This window comes from Chlamydomonas reinhardtii, chromosome 14, assembly GCF_000002595.2.
Source record: "Chlamydomonas reinhardtii strain CC-503 cw92 mt+ chromosome 14, whole genome shotgun sequence".
NCBI classification, from domain to species: domain Eukaryota; kingdom Viridiplantae; phylum Chlorophyta; class Chlorophyceae; order Chlamydomonadales; family Chlamydomonadaceae; genus Chlamydomonas; species Chlamydomonas reinhardtii.
Genome location: NC_057017.1, coordinates 1,421,088 through 1,447,220, shown reverse-complemented (window position 1 = coordinate 1,447,220; position 26,133 = coordinate 1,421,088). Strand labels below are relative to the sequence as shown.

The 26,133-nt window shown below is 62.0% G+C and overlaps 3 protein-coding genes across 3 annotated transcripts; 1 reads left to right on the top strand and 2 right to left on the bottom strand.

The window, feature by feature from the left end:
• Positions 1 to 2: 2 nt before the first annotated feature.
• Positions 3 to 5,808, top strand: CHLRE_14g617800v5 (uncharacterized protein). The gene is made up of 14 exons (XM_001690231.2): positions 3 to 272; positions 379 to 451; positions 768 to 920; positions 1,348 to 1,481; positions 1,740 to 1,789; positions 2,097 to 2,295; positions 2,575 to 2,602; positions 2,806 to 2,874; positions 3,078 to 3,138; positions 3,395 to 3,612; positions 3,842 to 3,960; positions 4,213 to 4,368; positions 4,692 to 4,821; positions 4,993 to 5,808. Exons 3-14 carry the CDS (start codon positions 801 to 803, stop codon positions 5,305 to 5,307), a joined length of 1,599 nt encoding a protein of 532 aa, XP_001690283.2. The 5' UTR covers positions 3 to 272; positions 379 to 451; positions 768 to 800; the 3' UTR covers positions 5,308 to 5,808.
• Positions 5,809 to 5,816: 8 nt separating this feature from the next.
• CHLRE_14g617750v5 (uncharacterized protein) lies at positions 5,817 to 16,162 on the bottom strand. The gene is made up of 21 exons (XM_043070115.1): positions 15,761 to 16,162; positions 15,333 to 15,416; positions 15,138 to 15,185; positions 14,901 to 14,938; positions 14,548 to 14,668; positions 13,958 to 14,185; positions 13,692 to 13,726; positions 13,458 to 13,542; positions 13,197 to 13,324; positions 12,963 to 13,017; positions 12,597 to 12,718; positions 12,309 to 12,430; positions 12,090 to 12,136; positions 11,825 to 11,938; positions 9,128 to 11,614; positions 8,745 to 8,902; positions 8,516 to 8,675; positions 8,014 to 8,390; positions 7,744 to 7,911; positions 7,449 to 7,646; positions 5,817 to 7,306 (listed from the first exon to the last, which is right to left on the bottom strand). The coding sequence occupies exons 1-21, from the start codon at positions 15,821 to 15,823 to the stop codon at positions 7,060 to 7,062; spliced, it is 5,085 nt and encodes a 1,694-aa protein (XP_042916788.1). The 5' UTR covers positions 15,824 to 16,162; the 3' UTR covers positions 5,817 to 7,059.
• Positions 16,163 to 16,340: 178 nt separating this feature from the next.
• On the bottom strand, positions 16,341 to 26,112 carry CHLRE_14g617700v5 (uncharacterized protein). Its single transcript, XM_043070114.1, has 22 exons — positions 25,888 to 26,112; positions 25,359 to 25,442; positions 25,031 to 25,078; positions 24,740 to 24,786; positions 24,587 to 24,635; positions 23,942 to 24,013; positions 23,261 to 23,494; positions 23,073 to 23,108; positions 22,811 to 22,894; positions 22,597 to 22,667; positions 22,259 to 22,379; positions 21,743 to 21,864; positions 21,313 to 21,416; positions 20,855 to 20,901; positions 20,561 to 20,674; positions 19,746 to 20,324; positions 19,373 to 19,530; positions 19,095 to 19,254; positions 18,426 to 18,952; positions 18,132 to 18,329; positions 17,922 to 17,952; positions 16,341 to 17,727 (listed from the first exon to the last, which is right to left on the bottom strand). Exons 5-22 carry the CDS (start codon positions 24,629 to 24,631, stop codon positions 17,446 to 17,448), a joined length of 2,985 nt encoding a protein of 994 aa, XP_042916787.1. The 5' UTR covers positions 24,632 to 24,635; positions 24,740 to 24,786; positions 25,031 to 25,078; positions 25,359 to 25,442; positions 25,888 to 26,112; the 3' UTR covers positions 16,341 to 17,445.
• Between the last annotated feature and the right edge of the window lie 21 nt (positions 26,113 to 26,133).

Below are 26,133 nucleotides of genomic sequence, written 5' to 3'. Positions count from 1 at the left end.
AAATTTTCCCGTCACTCCTGCACTGCTTATTTATAAACCCTAAACTTCATTACCAAACACGCCGAATAACACAAAACAAAAATGAACTTTGACGTGGAGCGGGCCCCGGGCCTAATGTCCCCGGGTAACACCGAGGGTCATTATCTGGCGCAGAGTGGTCTCTCGCTCTACAACTCGGACAAGCGGCCTCGGCGGGACAACTGGGCGACCATCGCCTATATCGCCCTGGCCGCGCTCACAGTGTTCTGGGGCATTGCTGCGTTTGTGCATACGTAAGAATGAAAGAATGTTGAACTGAGCTGCAGGTTTGCCCGAAAGAAGGACCTATGTCAGTTGTGCATCTCGCCTGAATCCCGTTCTCACTCTCCTGCCGCGCAGTGACCCCAACGCCGGTCTCTATACCCAGGAATTCTACAACTACAGCTCAACATGCGATGTGCAGGCCTATGCGGTAGGCCGGGAGTAAGCGAGCAGTTGGCGCTGGCGAACCTGCGCGCACCTGCCACACAGCGTCGTCGGTTCGTGCATACAGCGCCCCCGCATGCGGGGCAGGGGATTCCCCGGGTTCAGCCGTAACCCCCCCCCTGCATGAGCATCACGAAGGGGCTGTACCGTAGCAGCAACCAGTCCTGTAAGCTAGGCTTACCACTCGTGCGGTGCGGGTGCTGCGGTGAGGACCCTGGTGCCAGCTGGGGTTTTGCACGCGACTGCCAAGACTCCCCGTGTCTCACCGCGCCAACCTCTCGCACATATTTCCACAACCACAGAACGTGCATCCGATTGAGGCAGACGGCAGCGAGATGAGCGACACGAGCATGAGTGCGTTTAAGAAGCAGGCCTCAATCTGGCTGCCCATCACGGCGGTCCTGGCCATCCTGGGTTCCTCGCTGTACCTGCTGCTGTTCCGACGCTACGCCAAGGTGCGTGTTTTCCGAAAGTGTTTGTGTAGTGTGAATGCGTGCACATAGTACGAAAATGGAGGGCAGAGCGGTTTGCCATAACATTGTGTCCGGCTGGGAGGGCGTTTGAAGCAGTGGGAGTGGGTGCAGGGAAGGGTCGGCGCATCTGGGTCGGGCCCGACTGGGAACCCGGCTGCGGCCCGGGGGAAGCTATGAAGCGGACGCTGCACTCTCCATGACAACTGATGGGCGGCGGGTGGTGGCACGCTGTCCCCGCCACCGCTGGGTCGGTGTGCTAGCTTTTGTTCCTGGCTTCGGCAACCCAAACCAATGGTCCCTGCCGCTGAGTGTCCTTGCGTGTCCTTCGTTGAGGTACCCCAACCAATGCCCCTACAGCTAATGGCACACAAGAGTCCCTCATTGCAATGCCGCATGCCCACACACGCAGCTGATGGTCATGGCCACAATCGTGGGCTCGGTGGGTTTCGGCGTGCTGTTCAGCATCGTGTGCTTCGCCACCGGCGCAGTGCCCTTCGGCATCATCCTGCTCATCATGACGGCGCTCACGGCGCTGTTCTACTGGTGAGCGGCAGAAGCTGCAACTCCCTACGGGGCCACCTGGAATGATGCGGGAACCGGACGAGGGCCGCGTCGGGTGCTGAACCAAGCCTTGGGGCTGCCCGGCTGGGGCTGAGGCTCGTACAGCCAGTACAGGGTGTACGGTGCGGTGGTGTACTACCGGGCCTGTGTACTGCAATGTAGCAAGTTGGGCTCCTCGTTTGAGTGTGTACCGTACTTGTTTGTGCTCACGATTGCTTTCATTCAACCCCTGCACTCCAGGTGGATTCGGGGCCAGCTGCGCATGTGCGCAGACCTGCTGGCCATTGCAGGTTGGTGGGTGGGTGTGTGTGTGTGTGTGTGTGTGTGTGTGTGTGTGTGTGTGTGTGTGTGTGGGTGGGTGGGTGCGCGGCCAGTGCCCACGCCCCTACCCTGACGCGCAACGCTCTCCATGCACATACGCGCACACACACACACACACACACACACACACACACACACACACACACACACACACACACACACACACACACACACACACGCACGCGCACACGAGTTTCCCTCCTTGTGCTTTCCTAACACACAAACTCGCGGCGTGTTTTCGTTTCCCCAATGAACAACAAAAACACAACCGCCCAGGACGTGGCCTGACCGAGAACCTGGGCCTGGTGCCCGCCGCTCTGGGCATCAAGCTGGCGGGGCTGTGTGTGCTGGTGTACGGCGCGGCGGGGTTCTTCGCGGCGCTCAACATCGGGCACGCGGGCCCCTCCATGTCGGTGGTCAGCTACGTGGACGAGGGCGTGGAGCAGCGCGTGTGCCTGGACGCCGCGCTGAACCAGTGAGTGGCGAGGGCCTCGTGTGAACGGTATTGGTTTTGGGCGGGCTTTGACAGTGGAGGCGCGAATTTGGAGGCGCGAGCTGGGGCGCGATTTTGGAGGGGCGAGTTTGGAGGCGGGAGCTGGGGGCGCGATTTTGAAGTGGGGACTCAGTGGGGTTGGACTGGCTGCAGCGGACTGATGCGAGGGCACAGGTTGTGCGCATGGATAGCCTGTCGCCCTGGCTGCCTGCAGCGCTTGACTGTCGGGCTGTGCATGTGACGCGTGCGCCGTGCCTGCAGGGTTTCTTGCTGCGCCTTCTACACCAAGGCAGGTGCAGTGGGCCCTTTGGGCGGCTAGGCCGCCTTTCGTGCCTGCAAACCGCCGGGGCCCGACGCGCGCTGGTGCAACTACCGTGCATGGGAGCAGCACTTACCTAGCAGCACTCAGGGGTCTTGATTTTGGCATCCTGTATTTGATTTTGGCATCATGTTCGATGCTTGCGTCGTATGGTTGTGTGTGTGCACGTGCAGGGTTGGGCCGGCGCCTACGCCTTCTTCGCCTGGTGCTTCGTGGCCTGGAGCGCCATGCTCATCATGCAGGTGTGTGTGGCAACCTCACACTGTCTAGATGGACAGGGGAAGCTGCGCCACGGCACCGTGCAGGCCGGGCCGCGTCAGCAGCATGCTGCTTGCGGCGCTGCGGGACACTGGCTTAAGCAAGTCAGCCCTAACATACCGTACATACCTTCATGCGCACCCATTGCTCACCTGCCCACCTGACACCTCTCGCCCACCTGCTGCAGATCAAGCTGTACACTGTGGCTGACACGATGGCTCAGTGGTACTTCTCAGCCGCCTCCGGCGGTAAGAGCGACAGGGCGGGCAGGAGCATGAAGTGGCGGGCGCGAGGCTTCTTATCATACCGGCTCCGGCGCACTTAACGCATGTCCCGTTCTGACGCAACCGGCAGGCCTGCGCCATACCACGCCACACCACACCTCATAGCCCGCCCCCCTCACGCTTAATGTTCCGCAAGATGGTCTACCGTCTACCACTTCCTTAGCTAATCATGAATGTAACCCCCCCTCTCCGACCCCTTCTGTGCTGCCCACGCCCACAGCCAACAGCAGTGCCGCGGTGGGCAGCGCCGCCCAGACCGCCGGCAGCGTCAAGCTGGCGCTCAAGCACTGCCTCACCAGCTCCTTTGGCTCCGTGGCGTTCGCCGCCGCCATCCTGGCGCTCATCCGCATGCTGCGCCGGGCCATGGAGCGCGCGGCTCGCAACAACGTCATTTGCTGCATCCTCAACTGCGTGATGCAGCCGCTGCTGGCTCTGGCGGTGGGTGGCTGGGCCGGGGCAGGGGCTGCATTGCAGGGGAGTATTGCATGAGGGGGTCTTGCATGGGGCGCGCTGCAGGGACTTGTAATGCGTAAGGGACCCGGGCTGGTACGGCAGGAGGGTGATGGGATGTAGGTGATGGGGTAATGTAAGATATCACGCCTTAGGCTCTGATCGCTGCAATTAATACACTTTTCGCGCCGCCACGCGCGCCACCTCTGCCCCACAGGAGAAGTTCACTCGCTTCGCCACCATTGCCTGCGCCATCACCGGCCAACCCTTCGTGCCCGCCGCCAAAGCTGTATTCGATACGCTGAAGCGCAACTTCCTGCAGACCTACTCGCTCTGGTGGGTCGGGTCGTCGGGCGCTTGTGTCCTTCAAGACTTTCCCGGCTGTGCATGCCCCTCGGCCATGCGCCGGGCGGCCCCGGGGTGGTTCGGGCCCACAATCGAGCCAACCTTACCTTTCCAGCCCAGCACGGTAGCATGGGCTTTGCGCAGCGTCTGCAGTCCTTTGCCACAACGCCCTTGTGCAGTGCGTTGCTGACCCATGCATGCACATGCTCATCTGTCCGCGTGTTGCCTGGCGCCTGCTTGCAGGTGGGTGCCGGACACGGTGCTCCAGTTCGCGGTGACGCTCATGTCGCTCACCTGGGCCGGCATTGTCTTCTTTGCCTCCTACGGTGCCGCCAAGGGCGGGCTGGGCCAGGACGCCTGGGGAATGGCCTTCGGCGTGGCGTTCTGCGCCTTCGGCATGTGAGTCTGGGGCGGTAATGGCGGTGGTTAAGACTGGATGCCGGTTGCGGTTTGCGGGCAGAAGTGTGGGATTGGAACTGTGCGGTTCCAGCAACCCGCGCGGCCGCACCCTGATTGTGGCTTATCCGTATCCCACCTACCATTATGGGTGAGGGGAACATATTCATACCCCTCGGCACAGTGTCTCCCCCCGTGTGCACACGCACCGGCGCCTGCTATTCCTTTCCTTTTGGGTGTGCTTCAACACAACTTAAATGTTTCATGTGGGGCTCAATACCTTGTCTTGCGTGTGCATGTGTGTGTGTGTGTGTTTGTGTGTGCAGCATGTTTTACACGCTGCTGTTCGTGGCGGGGCTGCTGCTGGACGTGGTCAACACGCTGTACATCTGCTTTGCGCTGGACAAGGACCAGCGCCGCGTGACGCACCCCGAGATTCATGCCATCTACAACCAGGTGCGAGAGGGACAGTTGTGGTGGGAACGCCTGTAGCTGGGAACACTTGTTTTAGTTACCCTATAGCAGTTACGCGAGCATGAGCACCCAGCCTAGGTTGCAACGCACTCTATCTCCTCTTGGCTAGGCGCCAACCCGTGCTGTGCGTGTTGTGCGTCACCTTCCCCGCAGGTGCCCGGCCTGGCGGTGCAGCAGCCCGATGGCAACATCGTCTACGGCGCCCCCGAGCCCCACCACGCGCCGTCGCCCGCGCAGCCGCCGGCGTACCCCTCCTACCCGCCCGCAGGCGGCTACGCGGCCCCTGGCGGCTACGCGACCGCCACCTACCCCGCGCCGGGCGCCTACCCGGGTGGCCCCTACCCCGGTGGCGGCGCGGCGGACTACGCTTCGTCCTACCCGGCTGCGTACCCGCCCGCGCCCGTGGTGCAGCCGCCGCCGCAGCCAATTGGCGGCTACGGTGCTGTGCCGTCCAAGGACCAGATCTAGGGCAGCTGGGCGTGCTGAGCAGCGGTACAAAGGCTAGAGCTACCCGTTTTGTGTAACTGTTTGCTTAGAGCGACAGCTTTTGTGGGTGCGGGGCTAAGGGAGGATGGGTGGGGGTGGCTGGGTGCTCGAAGCAGGCTCAAGGGAGTGAGCAGCGTTCGCGTGTCACGTGTTAGCAGGCTGGTGGTGCTGGCCGGCTGTGTTTGCAGCCCTGCACATGAGGACGTTTGCTGCCTTCGTCGGTGCTGAAGGATAGGATTCCGGCGGCCCTGGAACTATTGAGAACGAATAGAGCTGCCTGGGTTACAGCTTTCTCGGACGGAAACGCACTGTGGTGCAGGGGTGCTGAGGCGCTGATGAGGGGCGCGCGAGCTGCAGTCAGAATCGCGGCGCATGCTGGCGGGGAATGCTGGGGTACTTGTAGCAAGAACGCATATAAGAGTACCTGGTCATGTAAGGACGACGGTAGAGTTTTCGAACTGGCACCAAGCTGCAAACACATACTGGGTACAGCGCCTGCTCCATTACACTGGGTCAGACTGGACACGAAGTTTCCAGTCGAGCCGCACGTACAGGACACCTGCTTCTCAGGCCTGGCCAGGCCTGGCCTTGATACCATGCAAACATTGCTCGCGCGCTGATAAATGCAACAGGAGAGTGTCCGTTCGAGGCCTGGCAGGCCGAGCACAGACCGTGAGCACAGACGGACAGACCTCAAACCTCCCCCCAGGTCTGTCGTTTAATAAAGGCACACATCCGCTGCAAATCAGCAGGCAGCATGCCGAGAATACCGCATATGAACCAACCGTCCAAGCCGCATACAAATCAACCGCCCAAGCGTTTGATTTGCGTTTGCCTACACTCCTCGACTAGACACCCAAGCCGCGGCATTAACCACCAAGTATCACCCATGAATTCACGAAAGCACCCTGCTCCGAACGCCAATACAGTAGTTGCAAATGCTCGCCCAAGACACAGTAGACACACACTACAGGCTAGCGCTGCTGGCCACAGCACCCACCGAATCTTGCGAGCGGATCCCTACTGCCACTGCTTCTCTGTACTGCTATGTCAAACAATTGGTTTATGCAGTATATGCGGCTCGCGGTTCGCATTTACCCTCAAGAAATAAAAACTGAAACCTCAAAGACTACCAGCCCTCATGACCATACCAACACAGAACTGATGCCGCGACTGGCCTATCTGGGCCATGCAACCCTTATAGTCATGCAAACAGACATGCGTCGTCTCGGCCCGACTCAGAGGTTCCTTGAGTTCAACTCCGCACCGTACGCCCATGCCTTACACCATGCATGCCAGCAGCACGCATGTAGACAATACTGCCATGAGCATGATCGGCCCGGAGGCCGAGTTGCCGCGAGCATGCACCAGCTATGCTATTAAGCATAGCAGCACCGGCAGAGAACGGTTCGTCGTGTTTTACTTTCGTCAGCGGCGTTTCAGCAGCTGTACAAGCTGAAGGCCAACTTGATGCGTGTCAACTTGCAAGACGCCGCCTTGCATGATGCTCTAAGTGCGTGCACTTCCAGCCCTTCCCTTTCCGTGCCACCAATGGAAGTGACCGCACGATGCAGGTGCGGTACGCACGTCACCGTCGCCATACCTAAAAGTCTGTGCAGGGCAGCTAGTTGCCGCAGTTGTCTTATTGGTTCATGCTCGTACTCACCACTCCGGCAAGGCGCTCAACATAAAAAGGCCTTCACGCGACACACGGCAGCCTCTCGCTACTACACACTACGTTAGGTCGCTTCCGCTCATCTTGTTATCATCGGCCAAAGGTGGCACGATATCCGCCGCGCTAGAATCCAGGTCGTCAGGGACGCTGAGCAGCAGCCCTTGCATGCCCGTGCCGGTGCCGTTGCGCGACTCGCCGCGGGTCTGATCTTGACTGCCACCCCGCACGGCCGCCAAGCCACAGCCCTGGATCTCCACTGGCGGCTGCCCCTCGCTGACGCGCCAGTGGTTGTAGTTGCGCAAGAAGCTGCGATTGGGAAACGCAACATGGTAAGAGGGTTGCTGGCAGTAGCCAGAAGTAGCGGAGGCCATGCACGGAACCAGGGATGCACAGAACGCTTGCTCATGCACCCTAACTGATGAGAAGCAAAGCCCTTGTCACCACTCACCACCTCATGAGCGGCTTGGATCCGGGGAATGCGCTTGACAGCGCGTGCACCAGCGGCAGCGCTACGAAGTCGTAGAAACCCACTTGGCTCTTGCTCACACCCTGCTTGCTGCGGTCGAACAGCGGGCTTATGGGGATTCCCAGCTCCCGCTCCTTGTCACCCTGGCGGAAGAACTCCTCCTCCAAGTTGGACAGCCACCTGCGGGGCGGGGCGCGTAAATGTTTGATATCAATCTCGTACAGGCTGCGACCAGCTCACATGGCTTGTCGCGTACATTTTACCCCAGGGAACTCACTTCTTGTGCACCTCGAGCGACTCGCCCAGGTGACCAACGTCCGCGCACTTGAGCGCAAGCTGAAGGCTCAGCAACCGCTCAGTGTCGTCCACGGGACGGGGCGCCGGGTACTCTGTCCACGTGTCCATGAACGCCGCAGCCGCCGTGTGGTCGTCACTTGGCAGCGTGCTGCAGGTGCATGGCCCACCAGACCACGTCAGTGTGCGTCGTCCATAACGTCACCCTACACGCTGTTGGCATCAAGGCAAGGACAGAGATCACCGGACATACCTGAGCGCTCGCGATACTGTCCGGCGCGGGGGCTTCCTCTTCGCAACTGCATTTGGTCCGCTTGAGGACGCAGCTGCCTGCTGCTGTCCGCTGTAGGCAGCAAGCCGGTGCACGGTGTTGAAGTGCGACAGGATGGAGAAGTGCTGCTTCATGTCCGTGGCTAGCACCAGCTCAATGACCTGCTTGCGGAACGCGTTGCGCTCAGACTGCGACAGCGGCGCGAGCGCGTCGAGCTCCCGTCGTCGCAGCAGCCCAAACGACGCAGCGCAGTGGTGGTTTTCCAGCGGCGAGCGGTCGTTGTAGCGGATGGCCAGGGGGTCGGAGGAGGCGATGAGGAAGTCACCGGTGAGGCCGGGGTGTGCGAAATCGTGCACAATCTGCAGGGTAACGGAGCGTGTGCAGGGAGGGACAAGCGTCAATGAGAAAAGGGCGAGTCGAAACCGTATGTAGACAATGGACAATCGTATGCTGTCCAGATCCAGATCTATACGCCCAAACTCACCGCCGCGTAGTAGGACGCCAGCAGCCCCAGCGCGTCCAGGTAGTGCACGTGCAGCTGCGCGGCGTGGATGATCACGTGCATGGTCTGAAGCACGTCCGCGGCGTGGATGGCGCTGTGGTAGGGGTTGTCCACGTATCCACTCTCGATCGCACGCAGCAGCCTGCGGATCGTGCAAACATCACAGCTGTCAGTTTGTTATTTAGTCACGCATATGTGCGCCAGAACCTACCGAGCCAGCTGTGGCGCACTCAGTTTGAACCTGCTGACCAGCCCGGCGCGCTGCATGAGGTAAAAGCCCAGCACCGAGAGCGCGTGGCCCTGCGTCGCCTCCTGCAGCGCCCACGTGTCAAACTCCCAACTGTCTGACTTTGCGAGCAGTCGTTCGACCTGCGGCGCGGTGGAAGAAGGAGCGCAAACATAAGCGAACGTATTGGCGAGAGTCGTAGGTGCAGGCAATACCGCGCATGCGACAGCAGCAGCCGCCCGCCGGTCAACCCAACCCGCAATTGGTCGAGCCAAATACATGTGGGCAATGCGGTGGATGCCACCGCCACCGCCACCGTGTGCCAATGCTTTTTGCACGCCACCCGTCAGTTCACAGCACCGGCACACCTCCTGTATGACGGTCAGCGCCGGCGGCATGCTCTGCCTGGCATACGCGAGAGCCTGCGCCTGTGCTTGGGCGAACGCCTGTGACGACGCCACCTTGAAGGCATCCGAGCTGCTGCCATTGGCCGCGACCACAAGTCCGCTGCTGCCCGCTCCGCCGCCGACATGAACCCCAGTCGAGCCCCAGGTCATGTGTCGGCCGCTGCCCAGCTTAGAAAGGAAGCCGCTTTTTTCTTTCTCCTTTTCCTTCTCCTGGGCACCTAGTCGGCTCTGCGGCTGGTGTGCCAGCGGCCCCGTGCCGTCGGCGCTCAGCAGCACCACACCGCTGGACGCCGCGGCCCGGCCAGAGGCCGAGCGATTCAGCATGATGCCCCGGAGGCTGCCCGAGAAGCTGTTGTGGTTAGGCCCAACGGCCACGGCCCCAGGAGCTCCACCGGCACCCGCGCCGCCTGCGCTGGGGCCAGTGCTGCCACCTGCAGAGGCTGCCGCCGCCGCTTCCGGCGCACTTGCGCCGGTGCTGGCCCCCGGGACTGCGACCGGACTCTGGAGCGGGCTGCCGACACTGCCCGTCACACGCCGCGTCAGCAGGCTCAGCACCCCGGACACACGCCGCTGCGCCTGCTGGGGCGGCGGCGCCGGCTGCACCAGCGGCAGCCGCGCCATAGGCGGCATCGGCAGCTCCGTAGCTGTCAGGCCGTCGTCTTGCAGCTGGCGAGCTCTGCTGGCGGCCGACTGCGCACCCAGCTGCAGCGACTGGGGGCGCTGCGGCAGCTGCTGCAACGGCGGTAGCGGCAGCTGCTGTAGCATCTGCTGCTGCGATAGCTGCAGCCGTGCCAGGCGGCTTGACGCACGCAGCTCTGCAGGCGCCCCACGCACCACCGTCGCGATCTCACTCAAGTCCATCGCGCCATCAGCGCCCATCTCCAACAGCGACCCCATGTCCGTGCCTATGTCCGTATCGCTGGTCTGCGTAGTGGGGCCCTCATCGCCCCTCGCCAGCGTCCCTGAGATGAGCCCCCCGTCCTCCACTGTGCCGCTGACCACGCCGGCACGCATCTCGGCAAAGGTCACCGCCGCCGGCTGCATGCGCGTCACGGTGGACAGTTTGCATGTGGTTGGAGACACTGGCTCGCCTCCTCTTGCACCAGCACTCCCGCCAGCGCCTGCGGTTCCGCCAGCCAGGGGACTGGCGGCGCTGGCGGGGCCGCTACCGGGAGCGATGGTGACGCGCACCTGGCCTCCCGTCAGCGGCACGCCTCCATTTACGCCTCCTCCTGCGGCTCCTCCTGAACCTGCGCCAGCAGCAGCTCCGCTGCCAGCAGGAAGGAAAGCCACGGCCCGGCCGCTCCTTCCCCTCACTGGGACCACGGCAACGGACCCGCTGGCTGGCCGGCTGGCGCCAGGGCCGCCAGCACCTGCTGGCCCGTTCAAGGCTAGGAGTGCCTCATGCAGCTGGGCAATGCTGCGAGGCTGGCTTGCAGCCTGGCTTGTCGTCAGAAAGGGACTGGACGGACCAGCCGTGCTCCCGCCCGCCCCCACACCTGCGCCGGCACCGCTGAAGCGCTGCTGCCCTGAGCTGTCATCCTCACAATCGCCAGCCGCGGCTGCTACGGTGGCGGCTGCTGCTGCTGCTGCTGCTGCCGCGCTGCCGAGCGCAGACGCATGGCTCGACACCTCCACGCTGTATCGACGCGAAGAGCTGCCAAGTCGGCGTAGGAAACCCTGCGCGCTTCCTGCTCCTGGGTCCAAGGCGCTCGCGCGCCGCGCCGCTGACACGCCGCGCGCCGGTACCTTGTCGCTGCGGCCGTGCTCGCGATCAACGCCGCTGTCACTGCCACCACCGCCGTGGGACGGCATCAGCGCCGCCGCAGCGCGCTCCCACAGACTCTGCGGGGTGCCCCTCTCCTGCTGCTGCGGCTGGAAGTGGTGTGTGCCCGACAGGCTGGATGGGCGGTGCCGGCCGTGTGCGCTGCTGCTGCCGGCACCCGCCGCCGCAGCCGCGTTTGCAGCCGCCACGGCGGCCACAGACACGGGCACGCGGCCTGCGCCCAGCCCGGCAGGCATCAGCGACGGTGTGACTGTCGCCGCAGAGCTGTTCGAATGGCCGAAGACCATCTCCGCGGCACCGCCGGCGCCCCGCTTCACCCACGCCGCCGGCCGCGGCGTCATCAACAGCGCCAGCGCAGACGCGAGCGTGTCGCACGCGCCCGTCGGTTCGCCGGCCGGGGCCGACCCCGTATCCTCCGATGCCCGGGGCTTGCCGCTTGCTGTGCTGCCGTTCCCGACCACCATGCTCGCAAACATGCCGCCGCCTGCGACGCTCTCCGTGTCGGTGTCCGGATCATAGTCCGCCAGGGAGTCCGCATTGGAGCGGCCCGCCACGAGCGATTGCAACCGGCGCCGCACGCGGCTGTTGGTGCTGTATCGCGGCTGAGTGAAGCCGCCTATGCCGCCGCCGAGCTGCTGCATGAGGGCTTGGGCCACGTCCGACTGCAAGAAAGGGTGCGAAATGAAAATGGTAGGAGAGGACATGATGGGGCCTCCTTAGTCTAGTGCGCATTCAGTGATCGGAGTGCAGAGGCATTCGGCTTGCTACCGCAAGCATGCAGGTATGCCCGGCCATGCACCGCACGGCCCCAATTGCGGCCCGCCCGGCCCCAGCAGTACCGTGTTACGGCCGTACCGCACTGCCGTACTCACGTCCAGGTTGGCGTTGTTGATGTGGCTGGTCAGGTTGAGGGGTTCGTACAGATCGCAGCCGCGTGCCAGCGCCGTACGGATGAACACCACGTCCCGTACATCGGGCAGGTTGCCCTGTCAGGTCGGGCGGTGGGGTCAAGTGAGGGAAGGTCCGGGGTGGCCGACGCCAACTAGCAGCCCGTCACCTTGCCGCCACCACAGCGACACGTCACCCTGCCACCTGCCACTCCGTCTTTCATGGACGCCCACCCGCCCCGACACGCACCTCCAGCAGCTGGCCCAGAAGCAGCATGAGCAGGTCCGCTGGCGTGTCTGAGAGGGAGAGCACAGCAGGGCGGCAGCCGGCAAAGCAGATCGGGGGCGGCATGGGTTTACTTGTTCGGCGTCGAGGGCTGTACGCCTGTACGCGTCTGTAGACGCGGTGTGAGAGCGGAGGGACAGGATTTCCTCTTTGGGTGCAAGCAAGCAAACGGGTCGCACCTACCTGCCGAAAGGATGTTGGCCGGACCGAAAGCGTCCTTGAGCGACTTGCTCGCCTGCTCCTCTCGCAGGCTCTTAATCACCTCGCGCGGCAGCAGAGCCTCCAGCAACTCCTTGTTGCGCTTCCTGCTCGGGCAAACGATAACGTTGACGCGGCAACTTGTGCCCCACACAACAGCCGATATCATAACGCTAGATTGCCCAGCAACCGGCGTTTGCAGGCGCGCACGTCGCTTTCCGTCTCCATCTTTTGCCGTCTCCCTTGCACTGTACGGAGAGGTCGGCAGCGCACCTGGACACGAGCAGCGCGAAGCACATGCACGCGAGCACCACCGCCAGAACCACGATGCCGACCAGCAGGCCCGCATAGCGGCCGGCGCTCGATGCATCGGACGACGACACGCGCAGCACCCACTGTGCGGCGGGACGGAGGGCAATGAGCACTGCTGCCATCAGCAACCAGCACAAGGCCATCCGTCGCGTTGCGTACACCCCGATAGCACCCAGTCGACGCCTGCCGTCTCACCGCTCGGCACGCCTGTGCGCCCTACCGCCTAGCTCCGTCCCCAAGTCGAGCGCGCGTAAGACCCAAATGATAAACAGCACACCAACCGGGATGAAGAAAACAGTGGATGCCTGAGACAAGCACAGGCCTTACCTCGTTGTCGTAAAGGCTGACTGTGACCTCCTCCGGGTGCACGGGTGGCTCAGCGCTGCACAGGCGGTACGGTACACACAGCACCAGACCGTACAATTTGCAGATACCTGTGACCTCTTGCTTCGGTATTTGATGCTTTCAACAGCCTTGCATACGGATAGCACACTTCCCCGCTCCTGGCTGGCTCACTGGCACCTGAAATAGCGCACAAGTCACGCGGGCGCTGTCGCTCACCTCTGCGCTAAGGGTCGGTCACTGGCGCCGACGGCCTTAAACTCATATCGGTAATCCAATGAGTCCAGTAAGCGCAACGGCGAGTCCGGACTTGTTGACAGTTCGTTCACACTGAACAAGGTGACCGCCTACATACACACGTCAGCACCGATCGCACCAGGCGGCAGGTAAGTTGGTCTGCGAACAACGACTGCCAGCATGGGACGGAACCTTCGGGGCATGAAAGGGTGGCCGGCGGATGGGGGCAGACGCGTCACCTACATAGCCCCAGAACGCTGTGCGCTTGGTTGCGTTGAAGGCGCAGGTAGCTCCACATGCCGGATTGGGCACATCCGGCTTTCCAAACCTGCAGCACGTACGGGCGCCGGTCATTGTGCGTGTCAATGCAGGTCACGTGCGTGCCAGAGCCGCTAGGCCAGCAGCACAATGTGCACCCCGTGGGCACCCCGGTGGGCACCCCGGTGGGCGAATAATCACACGCACGCTCCGCCTTACCTTTCGTCCGTGGAAATGTTGTAGATGTAGATAGGCTGCGCGCAGAGGGCGTACGTGTTGAAATTCAGTACACCTACCGCGACCAGCCCTGATCCGCTGGGTCTGAGATAACAGCGGTGAATGGGGAGGGGGCCTCCCGCGCACCCTTAAGCATTGCAGCACTTGCGAGTTGCGGCCGTCCACCCGGCTGCTCCATTGGCCAGTCGGCTGTATCACCCCTACATCTACCCGCACATCACCGCACGTACACGCGCCCTAACACTCACTGTGCGAGCAATCATGCCATACCCGCCATCGTACACGTTCACCGGCCCGTTTAGCGTCAACTGGTGCCGCCGCGCCGCCGCCAGCGCCAGCGCAGACTCCTCAGCATGCGCCGGAGACAGAACGTCCATGCCTAGCGCCTGGTCTGGTGCATTCGCCGGGTACTCCAGCCGGACCACGCCCGCCGGCTCTAGTCGCAACAGATGCGTATCCATGGATGATGTCGTGTTCTGCGCACACGGGTAGGTCCGAGATAACCAAGTGCATCGAAGATGGGCCAAATGTGTGGAGAGGACTAAAACTGACACGGCTCCCTGCCCTGAGCAGGCGTCAACGGCGCCTGCTGCTCCCCGACTGCCGCGCTCCGGACCACCGTATGGGCCCGCCCATGGGTGTGCCCCCGACGGCCCCCGACGGCACATGGAGTGAGAAGGCAAGCACACCCCTGTTTCATGCCCTGTGCCATCGCCGGCTGTGCAACGGGGGCCCCAACATACAGCCTTGTGTTGCTACACTCAATCCCCGCAGCACACGCTCGCACACGCACGCTTGCACAACACAGCGCAGCACCGTCCTGCACGAGCGGCCTCACCATCATGGTGGGGGCAAGCACCAAGAACATGGTCTGCACCGCACTCCAGTTGGGATTGTATGTGACCATGTTGGTCAGCTGGATGACCGGCTGCACGATCATCACCAGCTGCTGCTTGTACCTGCGCGCGCGGCAGTATACTTTCGTGACTTACTAAGGAAACGAGATAGAGCTGGACAGGGCCACCATGGAGCAGAGTCCAAAGCTTGATGGCCGTCCAACATCGCGCGCTCGCCGTGACGGCATGGACGAGAGATGCATCACTGGCCCGCTCCATAGCACATTATGCCGGACCAGGCCATGCCAACGAGGCTCTACTTGCGGGAATTAATCGGCAAGTCCGTCATGCCTACCATGTGACAGTCTCGTACGCCAAGCTACGGATGCGGGCCTAAATGGGATGAAGCAGTGGCAAGCAGGGCAAGATTAGGAACGCTTAGAGCACATCCGTGAATCCAAGATTGATGAGATTACAGACATGCATAGCTGGAGTGGATTCGGATTCCAAGGCAGGTACGGTATGAACGCCCTCCACTGCTACGTGAGCCCACGACTGCGACACCCCGACTGCACCCGCTGGTCACCAATACCTTGGTGGACTCATCGTAGCTCCGGATGAGCTCCCGAACGACCGACAACTGCAAGAACAGGAAGATCACGCAAGGACATAAGTCACAGCCGCCGCCCGTGTCTGCTCTGGACAACCATGCTGGAGGCTCGAGAATACTGAAAGTGTGACTTGCTTGGGGACTCGTGTAGCTCTTTCAACCATACCGTATACCCACCCCAAGCCCAAGGACCAGCGCCAGCAGCAGCAGCGGGGGAAGCAGAGTCGAAAACGGGTGGCGCTTCACGATGCGCCACACGCCCTGCACGCGAGGGGCATCACCCGCTCAAGCTTGCCGCAGGCGGTGAAAAGGCGCACTGCAGGCGGAAAAGCTGCAGCACTGTGCTACCGGTCGGTTGGCGACGGGCGCCATCCCCCTGGCCATCCCCCTAGCTTAGCTAGAATTCTGGTTAAGCTGCTTGGCGCGGTACAAACGCAGTCTGTCCGTTTCGTAGAAGGAACATGTTCACCCCGCTCATGACAGGGAAGCGGGCAGTGCAAGGCGCTTTGGCTTCGAAGGTGCCATACAGGTCTCCGTGATAATGCAAAAGCATGAGGCGCGCTGCCAGCTCTCCTGTGACGGCACCCTTTGTGACGCTCACTCACCTGGCAGGACGTCCAACTCTGCCGCGCCCAATGCTGAAGCCGGCCACTCGTCTGCTTTGGCATCGCCCCGTTCAGACGTTATCAGCTGCGCCCAACGGGCGGATGGTAATTAGGTGAGCTCAGACCCTGCGTCATACGTCCCATAGCTAGCTATAACTAGATTTGCAGTTGTAACGTTGGGCATCCAGAATGACCTCCGGTGAAGGTGTAAACCAAGTCAAGACATTCAAGTTCGCTCGCCCCCCTGCTGGCGCTGTGTTCTGATTCAGGGACAGAAGTTTATGTAGAGGAAGTTCGATTGCTCTTGCGACTGTCGCTTCACCGGGCTTCAGTTGCGGAAAACCCTCGATGCATCGACGTCGCCACAGGTCCGACGGAACGTTCCCGCGTCGTCGTTTGGATAAATAGTAACTGTCGCAGACGCATGTTCTAATACGCATTGGTCACACGCAGCACATTGATGAATGTTGATCGATATATTGACGCGCCCCTTCTCCCCTCCGAGCTTCCCCCCGCACGGCCCCACCCCCCCGCCCCACCCCGCCTCTTAGTCGCCCACCCCCTCTGACTCGAAAGTTCGGGGAGGTATCGTATAAGGGGAGGACAGCAGCAAGAAGTTGCCTCACATGGGAGCCACGGCACTCAGTCCTCCAGCACACCCAATACGATTGCCCACCACTACATGTACCATGCAAGCAAACGTCGTCAGCACCGCCCCACTCTGTCGAGGCCCCCGTGTGCATGTGACGTCGTATGTCCCATAGCAAGAGTCAAATGCAACGTCAGTTACGTCGGCAATGATCACTAGTTCACTAACCGCGCTTCCTTGCACCTGCGCGGCCGCCATCCATGTGTCGCGTAAGCCCCCGCCGCCTCGCAACAGTGCAACACTGTACGCGGCAGTGTGGATCCAAGTCAGTGTGGCCGTGTCGGGCAATGCAGTCTGACATCCTAATACAGTACACTTCCACAGGCCACTCACGTGAACTTCCATAGACACCCCGGGTTCCATCCAATACGCCCGAATAGCAAATGGCACCAAGGAAGGAAGTAAACGGTTGTAAGTGTGCAAACTATGACGGGTAATTCAATTGTAGTGGCCGAGATACCGTACGTTGTAACGTATGCACACACGGAACAAGGCAACCCCGGCACTGCCGGCATCCACGATTGCTGGCATGGGCTACGTGTCCTTAGACACGGCCGCCACAAGCCGCTCCACGGCCACCTGCGTTTAGAGATAAAGTGTATACCCGGTGCAGTCCCCCCTTCCACACACACCCAGGCCGTCGACTACGGTACTGATGCATGCTAATGGCCCTGCTGCCTCTACAAGTCCCCACCATGGTACCGCATCCATGGCGCACGGGACAACCGGCCCTGCGCGGAGGCGCTTGGTGCTGCTACCTGCCATGGCTCATCATGCCCGCCCAGTCCCACCCCGCCTCCGTAAAATCAGTAACTCGAGAACCCCCGCACGCAATCTAACCCTTCCCCCCAGACACGGTCTGGCTGCAGGCGCAACATCATAAATGCCTTGCAGCACCGCCAGACGGAGCCTCGCACCGCAGCGGCACCGCAGCCGAACCGCAGCCGAACCGCAGCCGCCATCGATGTCGCGGTGGCAAGCTCCTCCAGATCCACCCCGCGCCCTGAATCAAGTCCGCCTGGGAGTTCCCACTCCCTCAGCGCCCGCCTTTATTGCCCGCCAGCGTGAGCTGCACAATCGGCATGCCGGGCTTGTCGTCCGCTCCGGCCGCCGGCACAGTCAGCGGCGGCGGACGCGCCTTGTCCAGCCGCGCGGCCGCGGCGGCCGCGGCGGCAGCCGCGGCAGCGGCGGCGCCTCGAGGCGTGGACGGCGCGGCTGACAGCAGGCGGTTGCTGGCAGACGCGAGCAGCTGGCGACCGGAGCCCTGGCCGGACAGCATGCGCACCTTGGGTGGCTCCACGGGCGGCTGGCCATCGACCTGAAGGTCGCATGTCACAAGGTAGAGGGAAAGGGTCGGAACGGCCATGCGCGTCATGACAACGACGCGCGCAGTAGTATCAACACACCATGGATGGCGCTTAGCCCGCAGGCCGCGTGCGAAGGCACTGAGCCCACTGCTTAATGCTCACGGCACATGGTGAGATGCACGTGTCGGCAGGCTAAGGGACCTACCTGCCGCCAGTGGTTGTAGTTGCCGAGGAAACTGTGGACCGAGTGTGCAGTATGTGCAACGGGCAGTAATATGGGAACTTGTCAGAGTAAGGACCTTGGCAAGCGCGAAGCAAATGACTGCAGTGAACGAAGGCTTGAAACAAAGCCACAGGCAGGCAGCCATTGCAGCATTGCTGAACCTAGTGAAAGATGATGGCTTCAAAGACTCACCATCGCATCAGCTGCTGTGTGCCCGGGAATGCGCTTGACAGCGCGTGCACCAGCGGCAGCGCTACGAAGTCGTAGAAACCCACTTGGCTCTTGCTCACACCCTGCTTGCTGCGGTCGAACAGCGGGCTTATGGGGATTCCCAGCTCCCGCTCCTTGTCGCCCTGGCGGAAGAACTCCTCCTCCAAGTTGGACAGCCACCTGCGGGGCCGGGCGCGCAAATGTTTGATATCAATGTCGTACAGGCTGCGACCAATCACATGGCTTGTCGCGTACATTTTACCCCAGGGAACTCACTTCTTGTGCACCTCGAGCGACTCGCCCAGGTGGCCAATGTCCGCGCACTTGAGCGCAAGCTGCAGGCTCAGCAGCCGCTCAGTGTCGTCCACGGGCTGAGGCGCCTGGAACAGCGACAGCGGCTGCCTTGGCGACGGCGGCGGAATGCCGCCGTTTCGGTCCCCGCTTCCATTAGGCCTGAGCGACACCGCCCGAGCAAGACTCGGCGAGGGCTGCAACGCTGCCGCCGCTTGCTGCTGCGAGTAGCTCGTCAGCCGGTGCACAGTGTTGAAGTGCGACAGGATGGAGAAGTGCTGCTTCATGTCCGTGGCCAGCACCAGCTCAATGACCTGCTTGCGGAATGCGTTGCGCTCAGACTGCGACAGCGGCGCGAGCGCGTTAAGCTCCTGCCGCCGCAGCAGCCCGAACGAAGCAGCGCAGTGGTGGTTTTCCAGCGGCGAGCGGTCGTTGTAGCGGATGGCCAGGGGGTCGGAGGAGGCGATGAGGAAGTCACCGGTGAGGCCGGGGTGTGCGAAATCGTGCACAATCTGCAGTGCACCGGAGGGTGTGCAGGGAGGGAGAGCGTGAGCGTGTGCGCGGCCGTCAGCAGGAGAAAGCCGAACAGAAAACCTGGTGCAAATACCGACCGGTTGAAATCTGCCCTACACAGAACACTCTCGTCAGACTCACCGCCGCGTAGTAGGACGCCAGCAGCCCCAGTGCGTCCAGGTAGTGCACGTGCAGCTGCGCGGCGTGGATGATCACGTGCATGGTCTGGAGCACGTCCGCGGCGTGGATGGCGCTGTGGTAGGGGTTGTCCACGTATCCACTCTCGATCGCGCGCAGCAGCCTGCGGATCGCGAGGAGCAGAGTGGCAGTAACATGATGTGCAGATGTGCGCCGGGTATGTGTCCAGGGATCTCGAAGGTAAGGTCATGGCAGGTCACAGCAGTCAGCTTGCCGTTTACCTTGCTAGCACGATTGGCTTCAACCGGAACCTGCTGACCAGCCCCGCCCGCTGCATGAGGTAGAAGCCCAGCACTGACAGCGCGTGGCCCTGCGTCGCCTCCTGCAGCGCCCACGTGTCAAACTCCCAACTGTCCACCTGGTCAAGGAGCCTCTCCGACTGCATCAGGGACACGGGAGCAGGAGTTTATTCAACACGGTAAGGACATAGTTGAAGGTTTGGGAGGCCGACGCATGCACCTGCTGCGCTATGCGTTCCAGACTTCTGAGCGCGGCCAGCCGCCCGTCTCCCATAGGCAATCAATCGCCCCTCGTCGCCCCGGGTAGCAACTATGCTTCGTCGCCCCCATCCACACCCAAATTCCCGATACTCACGTCCTCAATGATAATCGGCGGGATAACCACTGGCTGTGGCGGCGCCGGCGGCGGCCCGGGCGGCAGCCCCGGCCGCCCATTGCTGCTGAGCATCAGCGGCGTCTTCTTCCCACGCCAGCGGCTCCTTGGCTCCGCCGACCCGCCCGACGCCGCCACCGCCGCCCCCTCCACCACAGAGCTCAGGCTCGCTGCCACCGTGACCCCAGTGATCGCGCCCCCGCTGGGCTCCACGTCAAACGCGCCCAACGCCGGCGAGCAGCGCTCGCTGTCCAGCCCGTGCTGCGCGCCCACCACGCCACACAGGGCGCCCATCTCGCTCGTCGCGCTTCGCACGACGTGGTAGGGCTGCACGTTCAGAATGAGCGACAGCGCGCCCTCCACGCTGTCCGCCGGCTGGCCGGAGTAGGGGTCTGACTTGGAGTAGCCGCTGTCCGTGGCGCCGTGGCCGCCACTGTCGCTATCGGCGCCGCCGCCGCCGGCTTCCACCTCCTCCGCAATGCGGCCGCTGCCGTACTCGCTGGTGGATTCAAAGTCGCCGCCGCTGCCCAGCTGCCGCATCAGCGCGCGCACCACGTCGGCCTGTGGGTGGTGAGCGGGGAGCAACGGTGTGGGCCGGTGGGGGTGAGTAAGGAATGCCACCATCCAGGGGATGTCCGGCGCGAGCAATGAGCCCGCCAGCCAACTAGTGCGAAACGGATCATCTGCACCTCTATAGGCTCGAACGTAGGTTCCCATGCCCGTGCGCTGTAAATGCCGCCAAGCCCCTCTCCATCCCAAGCCGCCGCCAGCCGCCCCCAAGGTTGCGTCCCGCTTACATCCAGACTGGAGCCGCGCAGGTGGCCCTTCAGGTTGAGCGGCGCATACACGTCCTGGTTACGCATGAGCACCGTCCGGATGAACACCACATCTCGCAGGTCCGGTGTGCGGCCCTGCGTATCAATGGAGGCGAGGGAGGAGGGCAGGGGCGAGCATGGGAGATTGGAGGAGCGGTCAGTACGAGCCGGGTGACAAGCTGGTTGTGTTCAGCAGCTCGGCAGCTACAGCCGCCTCAATGAGCGAGTAACCGACACGCCACGCGCCCCACGCCCTGACCGCGCCCCGGGCCGCACCTCCAGCAGCTCGCCCAGCAGCATCAGCAGCATGTCAGCAGGCGTGTCTGGTAACCGGGGGCATGTGGGTTGCAGGCATGAAGAGTTAGAGGTTGGCGTTGTTGCTGTGGGTGCGTGTGCGGCAGGGAGGCGCGGCACCTGATGTGGGTGCATCGGAGCTGGGGGTTCGGACACGGCACGCATGGATTTTCCGCGCCCCCTGCCGCCCTGCCTCCTTGGCGACGAGACCCGTCTGACCGGATGAGGGTTTCTCGCATCGGCCTCCCCTCCCGCCATCCCCATCGGAGCCTCCGCTGCCGCATCCTGATGCTGCGCTCCACCCAAAAGCCCCAAGCATCGATACCATTGGCATTCCTTTCGCCTTACATCAGCTCTCCCCTTCCACCACCACCACCACCACCACCACCACCACCACCACCACCACCACCACCACCACCACCACCACCGCCCTCACGCACCGGCCTGCAGGATGCGTGCCTCCATGGTGGTCGTGTCCTCCTTGCGCAGCTCCCGGATGACCTCCTTGGGCAGCACCGCCTCCAGCAGCGTCTGGTGCTGGCGCCTGCGCAAGCAGCGATGGGTGAATGACCGGTGGCGCAGCAGCGCGGGGGTACGAGACCTCCAGCCGGCGCCGCAAAAGCCCCAGTGTCGAACCATCCGGTACAGCGCACGCACGCAGCACACGAAGCACCATACCACCAGGCCACGCCCCACGGCACGTGGTGGCAGCAGTCGCACTGCGGACTACCTAGGCAGCCCCCGCTCTTTTGCATTGGGCTCGGTTACGTTTGAGCTGATATGTACAAAAACTTCCTGTAATGTATTCACATCGTCCTTCATGGACGGCTACCCAGTAGGCACTCGCCCATGTAGGCGGCGGCCACGCACCTGGAAACCAGCACTGCGAACGTCAGCAGCGCCACCACCACCGCCAACACAATGACGCCCGCCAGCAGGCCCGCGTACCAGGCCGGCATCCAGTCCCCCGTGGGGTGCACGCGCAGCACCCACTGCACGTGTCCAGGAGGGGGCGTTGCGGCGTGGTTAGGGAAGCAGGGGACCGGGGTCCGGCCGGGAAGAGTGTCTGGCGCCGAGCGTGGGCTCAACTGGTGGTGAAATCTTAGCTTTGGGTGTGACGGAGCCTTTGGACGCGTGCATGCGTGGGTCAGGGATGGGGCAGGGCCCCTGATTGTCGGCAACCGTGCGATACTGTGCACGAAGTCGCAAATGGCTGTGGCACTGGCTGTCCTCGTTCGCCAGACCTTCTGGTGCCCTACTTTGTGAAGCTGCTCGGCTGCTTGCAGCGGCGCGCACACACACTGCTGGGACAGAGGGCAAGCGGCTGCGCCCTACGCCCAGACTGTGGAGCGCAGGCGCCTCTCTTCGGCCGCGCTGCCCACCTACCTGCGTGTTGGGCAGCTGCACGGGCACCTCCACGGAGTCGTTGGGAAGCGGGCCGTCGATGTTGGAGGTGATGCGAGCCAGGCCGCCGGCGCCGTCGGGCACGAGCACCTCGTACACATAGCTGTACGGCGTAGTGGATGGCGGGATCCGGGGCCCAAGGGCCGGTTAGTTATGGTTGGTGGTGGTCGCTTAGCGGGCGGTTGGTGGTTCGTTGGCGGTGGTTGGTTCCGACGTCAGGTCGGGCTATGGCTACAAGGAGTACGGTTGTCAAGCAGGCCAGAACAATGTTATGTGTTCCACCAGTATGCGCTCATGGTTGGACGCCGCTCGGTGCTCACCCTCGCTCGGTTAGCAATGCGACGCGCGAGTCAACCGCTCCAAAAATGTCAAGCCACACCAGCGCTGATGCCTGCCACGGGTGGGGGGCAAGCATCGTTTTATTCCCTTTCAGCTGTGTGAGGTGTTGTATTGCGTACACTATGTTACACATCCATCACACCGGCATTGTGACCGTCCAGCCTGACACCCACAGCAATCGTCATAATCACTTACAAAGCCCCAAAACGCCGTTCTCGTTGTGGCGTTGTAGGCGCAAGCCTCCCCACACGCCGAGTTCAGCGGGTACGGGTTGTTGAACTGTGGCCAAGCGTACGGTAGATATTGCACAAAGCACGGGGGAAGGGGCGAAGGAAGGTCTGAGCGCAACAGTTAGGTTCGCGGTTTCAGCATACAGAGCTGCCGCCACATACAATCACAAGCTAGCGGGAACCTAGATACGCTGAGCGAGTTACTCCCGGCGTACGGTTAGCCTTACCGTTGTGTTCTCAGGAACACCGCTGATGAAGATGGGCTGCAAGGAGCAAGGAGCGAGACGCTTAGCAGTCTGCACGCAGCCCGCAGCCGCTTATGGTAGGGGCCCTGCACCGTGGCCCACCCCCTGCTGTTTCGCACGGAAACGCCTCTCAAGCAGCAGTAAAACACGGACACTCAGCTCAAACCTACCATGCTGACTGTCACGCCATAGCCGCCGCGCATGAGATCCATTGGGCCCGCCAGCGTTACTGAGCCGGACCGCACGATCTTGATTGCCATGTCGCGCTCTGGCGACGCGAAAATGTCATAGCCCAACGGCGCGCTGCCTCTACTGGTGCTGGAGTTGTCTGCGGGGTAGGTTGCCGTCACGACGCCGAAGGGCTGCAGCTGCAGCTCCACGGCTCCTGCGTACTTGTTGGAGGTCTGTGTGTACAGGGCCGGTTGCGGCCGGGGCGGCCCACAGAGCGGGAGGATTCAGGAACACACGCTCGCGCTTGCGTTGCGGTAGGGTGACAACCAACGCGCGGGCTGCAACCGGGGACGCCGGCTGCCTGCCTTTGCATTCCCATTCCCCTGGTTAACGCACGCCTGCATCACTACTTCCATAGTGCAGCCCTCAATCCACTCTCGCCTTCAGCTACCAGCCGTTGGCTGTGTGGTGTGTGCGCATGGCTCTGGCAGACTGCCGTATGCCATTGCACGTACGCCATTGCACTTGAACCCAGCAACAAATTGCACTCGGAGCACGAGGCTCCGTCTCCCACGCCGCGCATGCTCCGCTATCTTTTAGGTCAGTACACTGCCCCGGCCCTCACCAGGAGCAATTTCTCTACGAATCCTAGCAGTGCGGTAACAGCAAGCTTTCCTCACCTGAGCCAGTAGCGTGGATGCCAGGCCTTCGAACAGGCCGCTGGCGTCTGGGTAGTTGGGGTTATAGTGCACCTGCGGCGCACAAAGCAACATCCCGGAGCGTGTTTACCGGAACTAGCGCGGCGGAGGCGGTGTGGGCAAGGCTTGGCAAGCACCCCACCCCAAGCACCCCAACCTGCTGGTGGTGGACGGAGTGTCGCGTGCGCGACGGCAGATCGGACCGCGGCGCGCCTACTGTCAACTGCCAGTCAGCTTTTACACGGCTCCCGCCAGCGGTATACCCCGCTTGAACCCAGGCGACATGCGGCAGCCCAATACAATCCATGCCGGCCCAAAACGCACCGCCTATCCGCTCGGTTCCCAGCATAGGCCTTTACCCGCCCTGTTCCCATCATAGGCCCATAACCTCTCCGTTCCCAGCATAGGCCCTTAACCGCTCCGTTCCCAGCATAGGCCCTTAACCGCTCCGTTCCCAGCATAGGCCCTTAACCGCTCCGTTCCCAGCATAGGCCCTTAACCTCTCCGTTCCCAGCATAGGCTCGTTGTCTTGAGCGCCCAACCACACCAGTTCCTACCAGCGTGTGTCGTTCTCTGGAGCTGAGCCCTGGAGATCCACCCCACCTTCGCCAGCTCGCCGCTACTTACCATAGCGCTGGTAACCAGCACAGGCGCCACCACGCTGCCAATCATCTCCCTGCACGGCACAGGACGAGCAGTACCTACACATTAAGCTTTCAGTTTCAGGCTATGGTTCCCAGGAGCAGGTAGCGCAACACCACCACCAATCACGAGACTCACCTCTGGTAGTAGGCTGCAGTGTCCTGGGTCAGGCTGTACGCGCGGACCTGCGACACGGCAAGAGGCGGGGCCCGTGCATAAGGCGGAGCTTGGGACGACAGAGCTTAGGAAATGGTGCTTGGGATGCTTGGAGATAAGGTAAAACCTCAGTGTTGCTGGCTTGCTTTGGCTGGCACATTCCAATGCATTCTCTTGACCCGGCCGCATGCAACTTATCGGGGCAGGCAGCCGGGGCTGCCAGCAGTGTTAACTAAACCCCGGTTGTCGTGCGACCCATCCACTGCTGCTTACCTTGGCTGTGTCGGCATAGCTCGACGCGCTTTCAGTCACCCCCCATATCTGCGCATGGGCATGCACGCAAACAGGTGTCGCATGTTATACGTTTTTGACCGCAACATGACAGGAGTGCACACGATGGCCCCCCTCCGCAGTGGCCCCCCTCCGCAGCACCGCAGCTTCCTGCAGGCGTCTTCGCTCGACATAACACCAGGGTCCCCAAGCGGAGTGCACAGCGATCCACACATGCCGCACGAAGATTACGCAGTGTCCATAGAATGCGTGTGTCTGCGGATTGCATGTAGTACCTAAGCGTGTATACCACTGTGCGTCGGGGACTTACCCCAAGACCAAGCACCAGCCCAAGCAGCAGCAGAGGCGGCAGGAGCGTGCTGACAGGATACTGCACCACGATGCGCCATACCCCCTGAGTGGATACGGTGAAGGAGTCAAAGGGAGTGGTTGGAAAGGGGCATAGCAGGCCCGGAGGTGATTAGCTGGCAACCCCAAAGACGAGCGTGCGGCCCCAAGCAGGTGCGGCCCGAAGCACCAACGGCGCCCGCCCTGGGCTGCGGCGTCAGGACAGCCCGTCGCCCAGTTGAATTGTCGATACCAGTAACAAGTCATCTTCAGTGTACAATTGACTGGTGGTCAAGCGTCGCATAGGGCAGAGAGCTTCATTCGCTTCCGCGGCTGGCGTCCCAGCAGGGCAACACCCCCCATCGAGTATTGCGACAAAGGTAAACTATTAGATAGCGCCTTAAGCTGGTAATGGCCCGTCTGCGTTGAATTCTACGCAATTTGTGCTACACTTTCAGTCCTCAACTGACACCGCATGAGGTGTTACCTTTGTTTACCATGTCAATTCTTACCAAGGCGCTTGATTTAAGCTGCTGCCGCCAACCGGTTGTGTGCCCCGCGCTCGCCTCGCTGTGAAGGCCACTGCTCTCCGCCGGGGGCTCCACAAACACAATTGAATGCTTCCCTTCTGTCATATCAACATTCAGCCATGCAGGCTCTAACTACGTGTGAGTGAGCTGGAAGACTCATGCCTGAACTGCTGAACGCGGTGTGTAGGCGATACAAAGAAGTTGACTAAGATTTGATGCAATTCAGCG

Bases quoted from the DNA above. Each gene is read 5' to 3' on its own strand.
- CHLRE_14g617800v5 (XM_001690231.2), top strand. From the start codon at position 801: ATGAGCGACACGAGCATGAGTGCGTTTAAGAAGCAGGCCTCAATCTGG. The intron at 1,790-2,096 runs GTTGGTGGGTGG...ACAACCGCCCAG, and splicing joins AGACCTGCTGGCCATTGCAG to GACGTGGCCTGACCGAGAAC. The intron at 4,822-4,992 runs GTGCGAGAGGGA...CCTTCCCCGCAG, and splicing joins TTCATGCCATCTACAACCAG to GTGCCCGGCCTGGCGGTGCA.
- CHLRE_14g617750v5 (XM_043070115.1), bottom strand. From the start codon at position 15,823: ATGCCAAAGCAGACGAGTGGCCGGCTTCAGCATTGGGCGCGGCAGAGT. The intron at 13,018-13,196 runs GTGAGCGACAGC...CCGCCTGTGCAG, and splicing joins GACCGACCCTTAGCGCAGAG to CGCTGAGCCACCCGTGCACC. The intron at 12,137-12,308 runs GTAGGTGCGACC...TCTCCCTCTCAG, and splicing joins GGCCAACATCCTTTCGGCAG to ACACGCCAGCGGACCTGCTC.
- CHLRE_14g617700v5 (XM_043070114.1), bottom strand. From the start codon at position 24,631: ATGATTGGCAGCGTGGTGGCGCCTGTGCTGGTTACCAGCGCTATG. The intron at 18,953-19,094 runs GTGAGTCTGACG...GGTGCACTGCAG, and splicing joins TGGCGTCCTACTACGCGGCG to ATTGTGCACGATTTCGCACA. The intron at 18,330-18,425 runs GTGAGTTCCCTG...CCGGCCCCGCAG, and splicing joins TCGCTCGAGGTGCACAAGAA to GTGGCTGTCCAACTTGGAGG.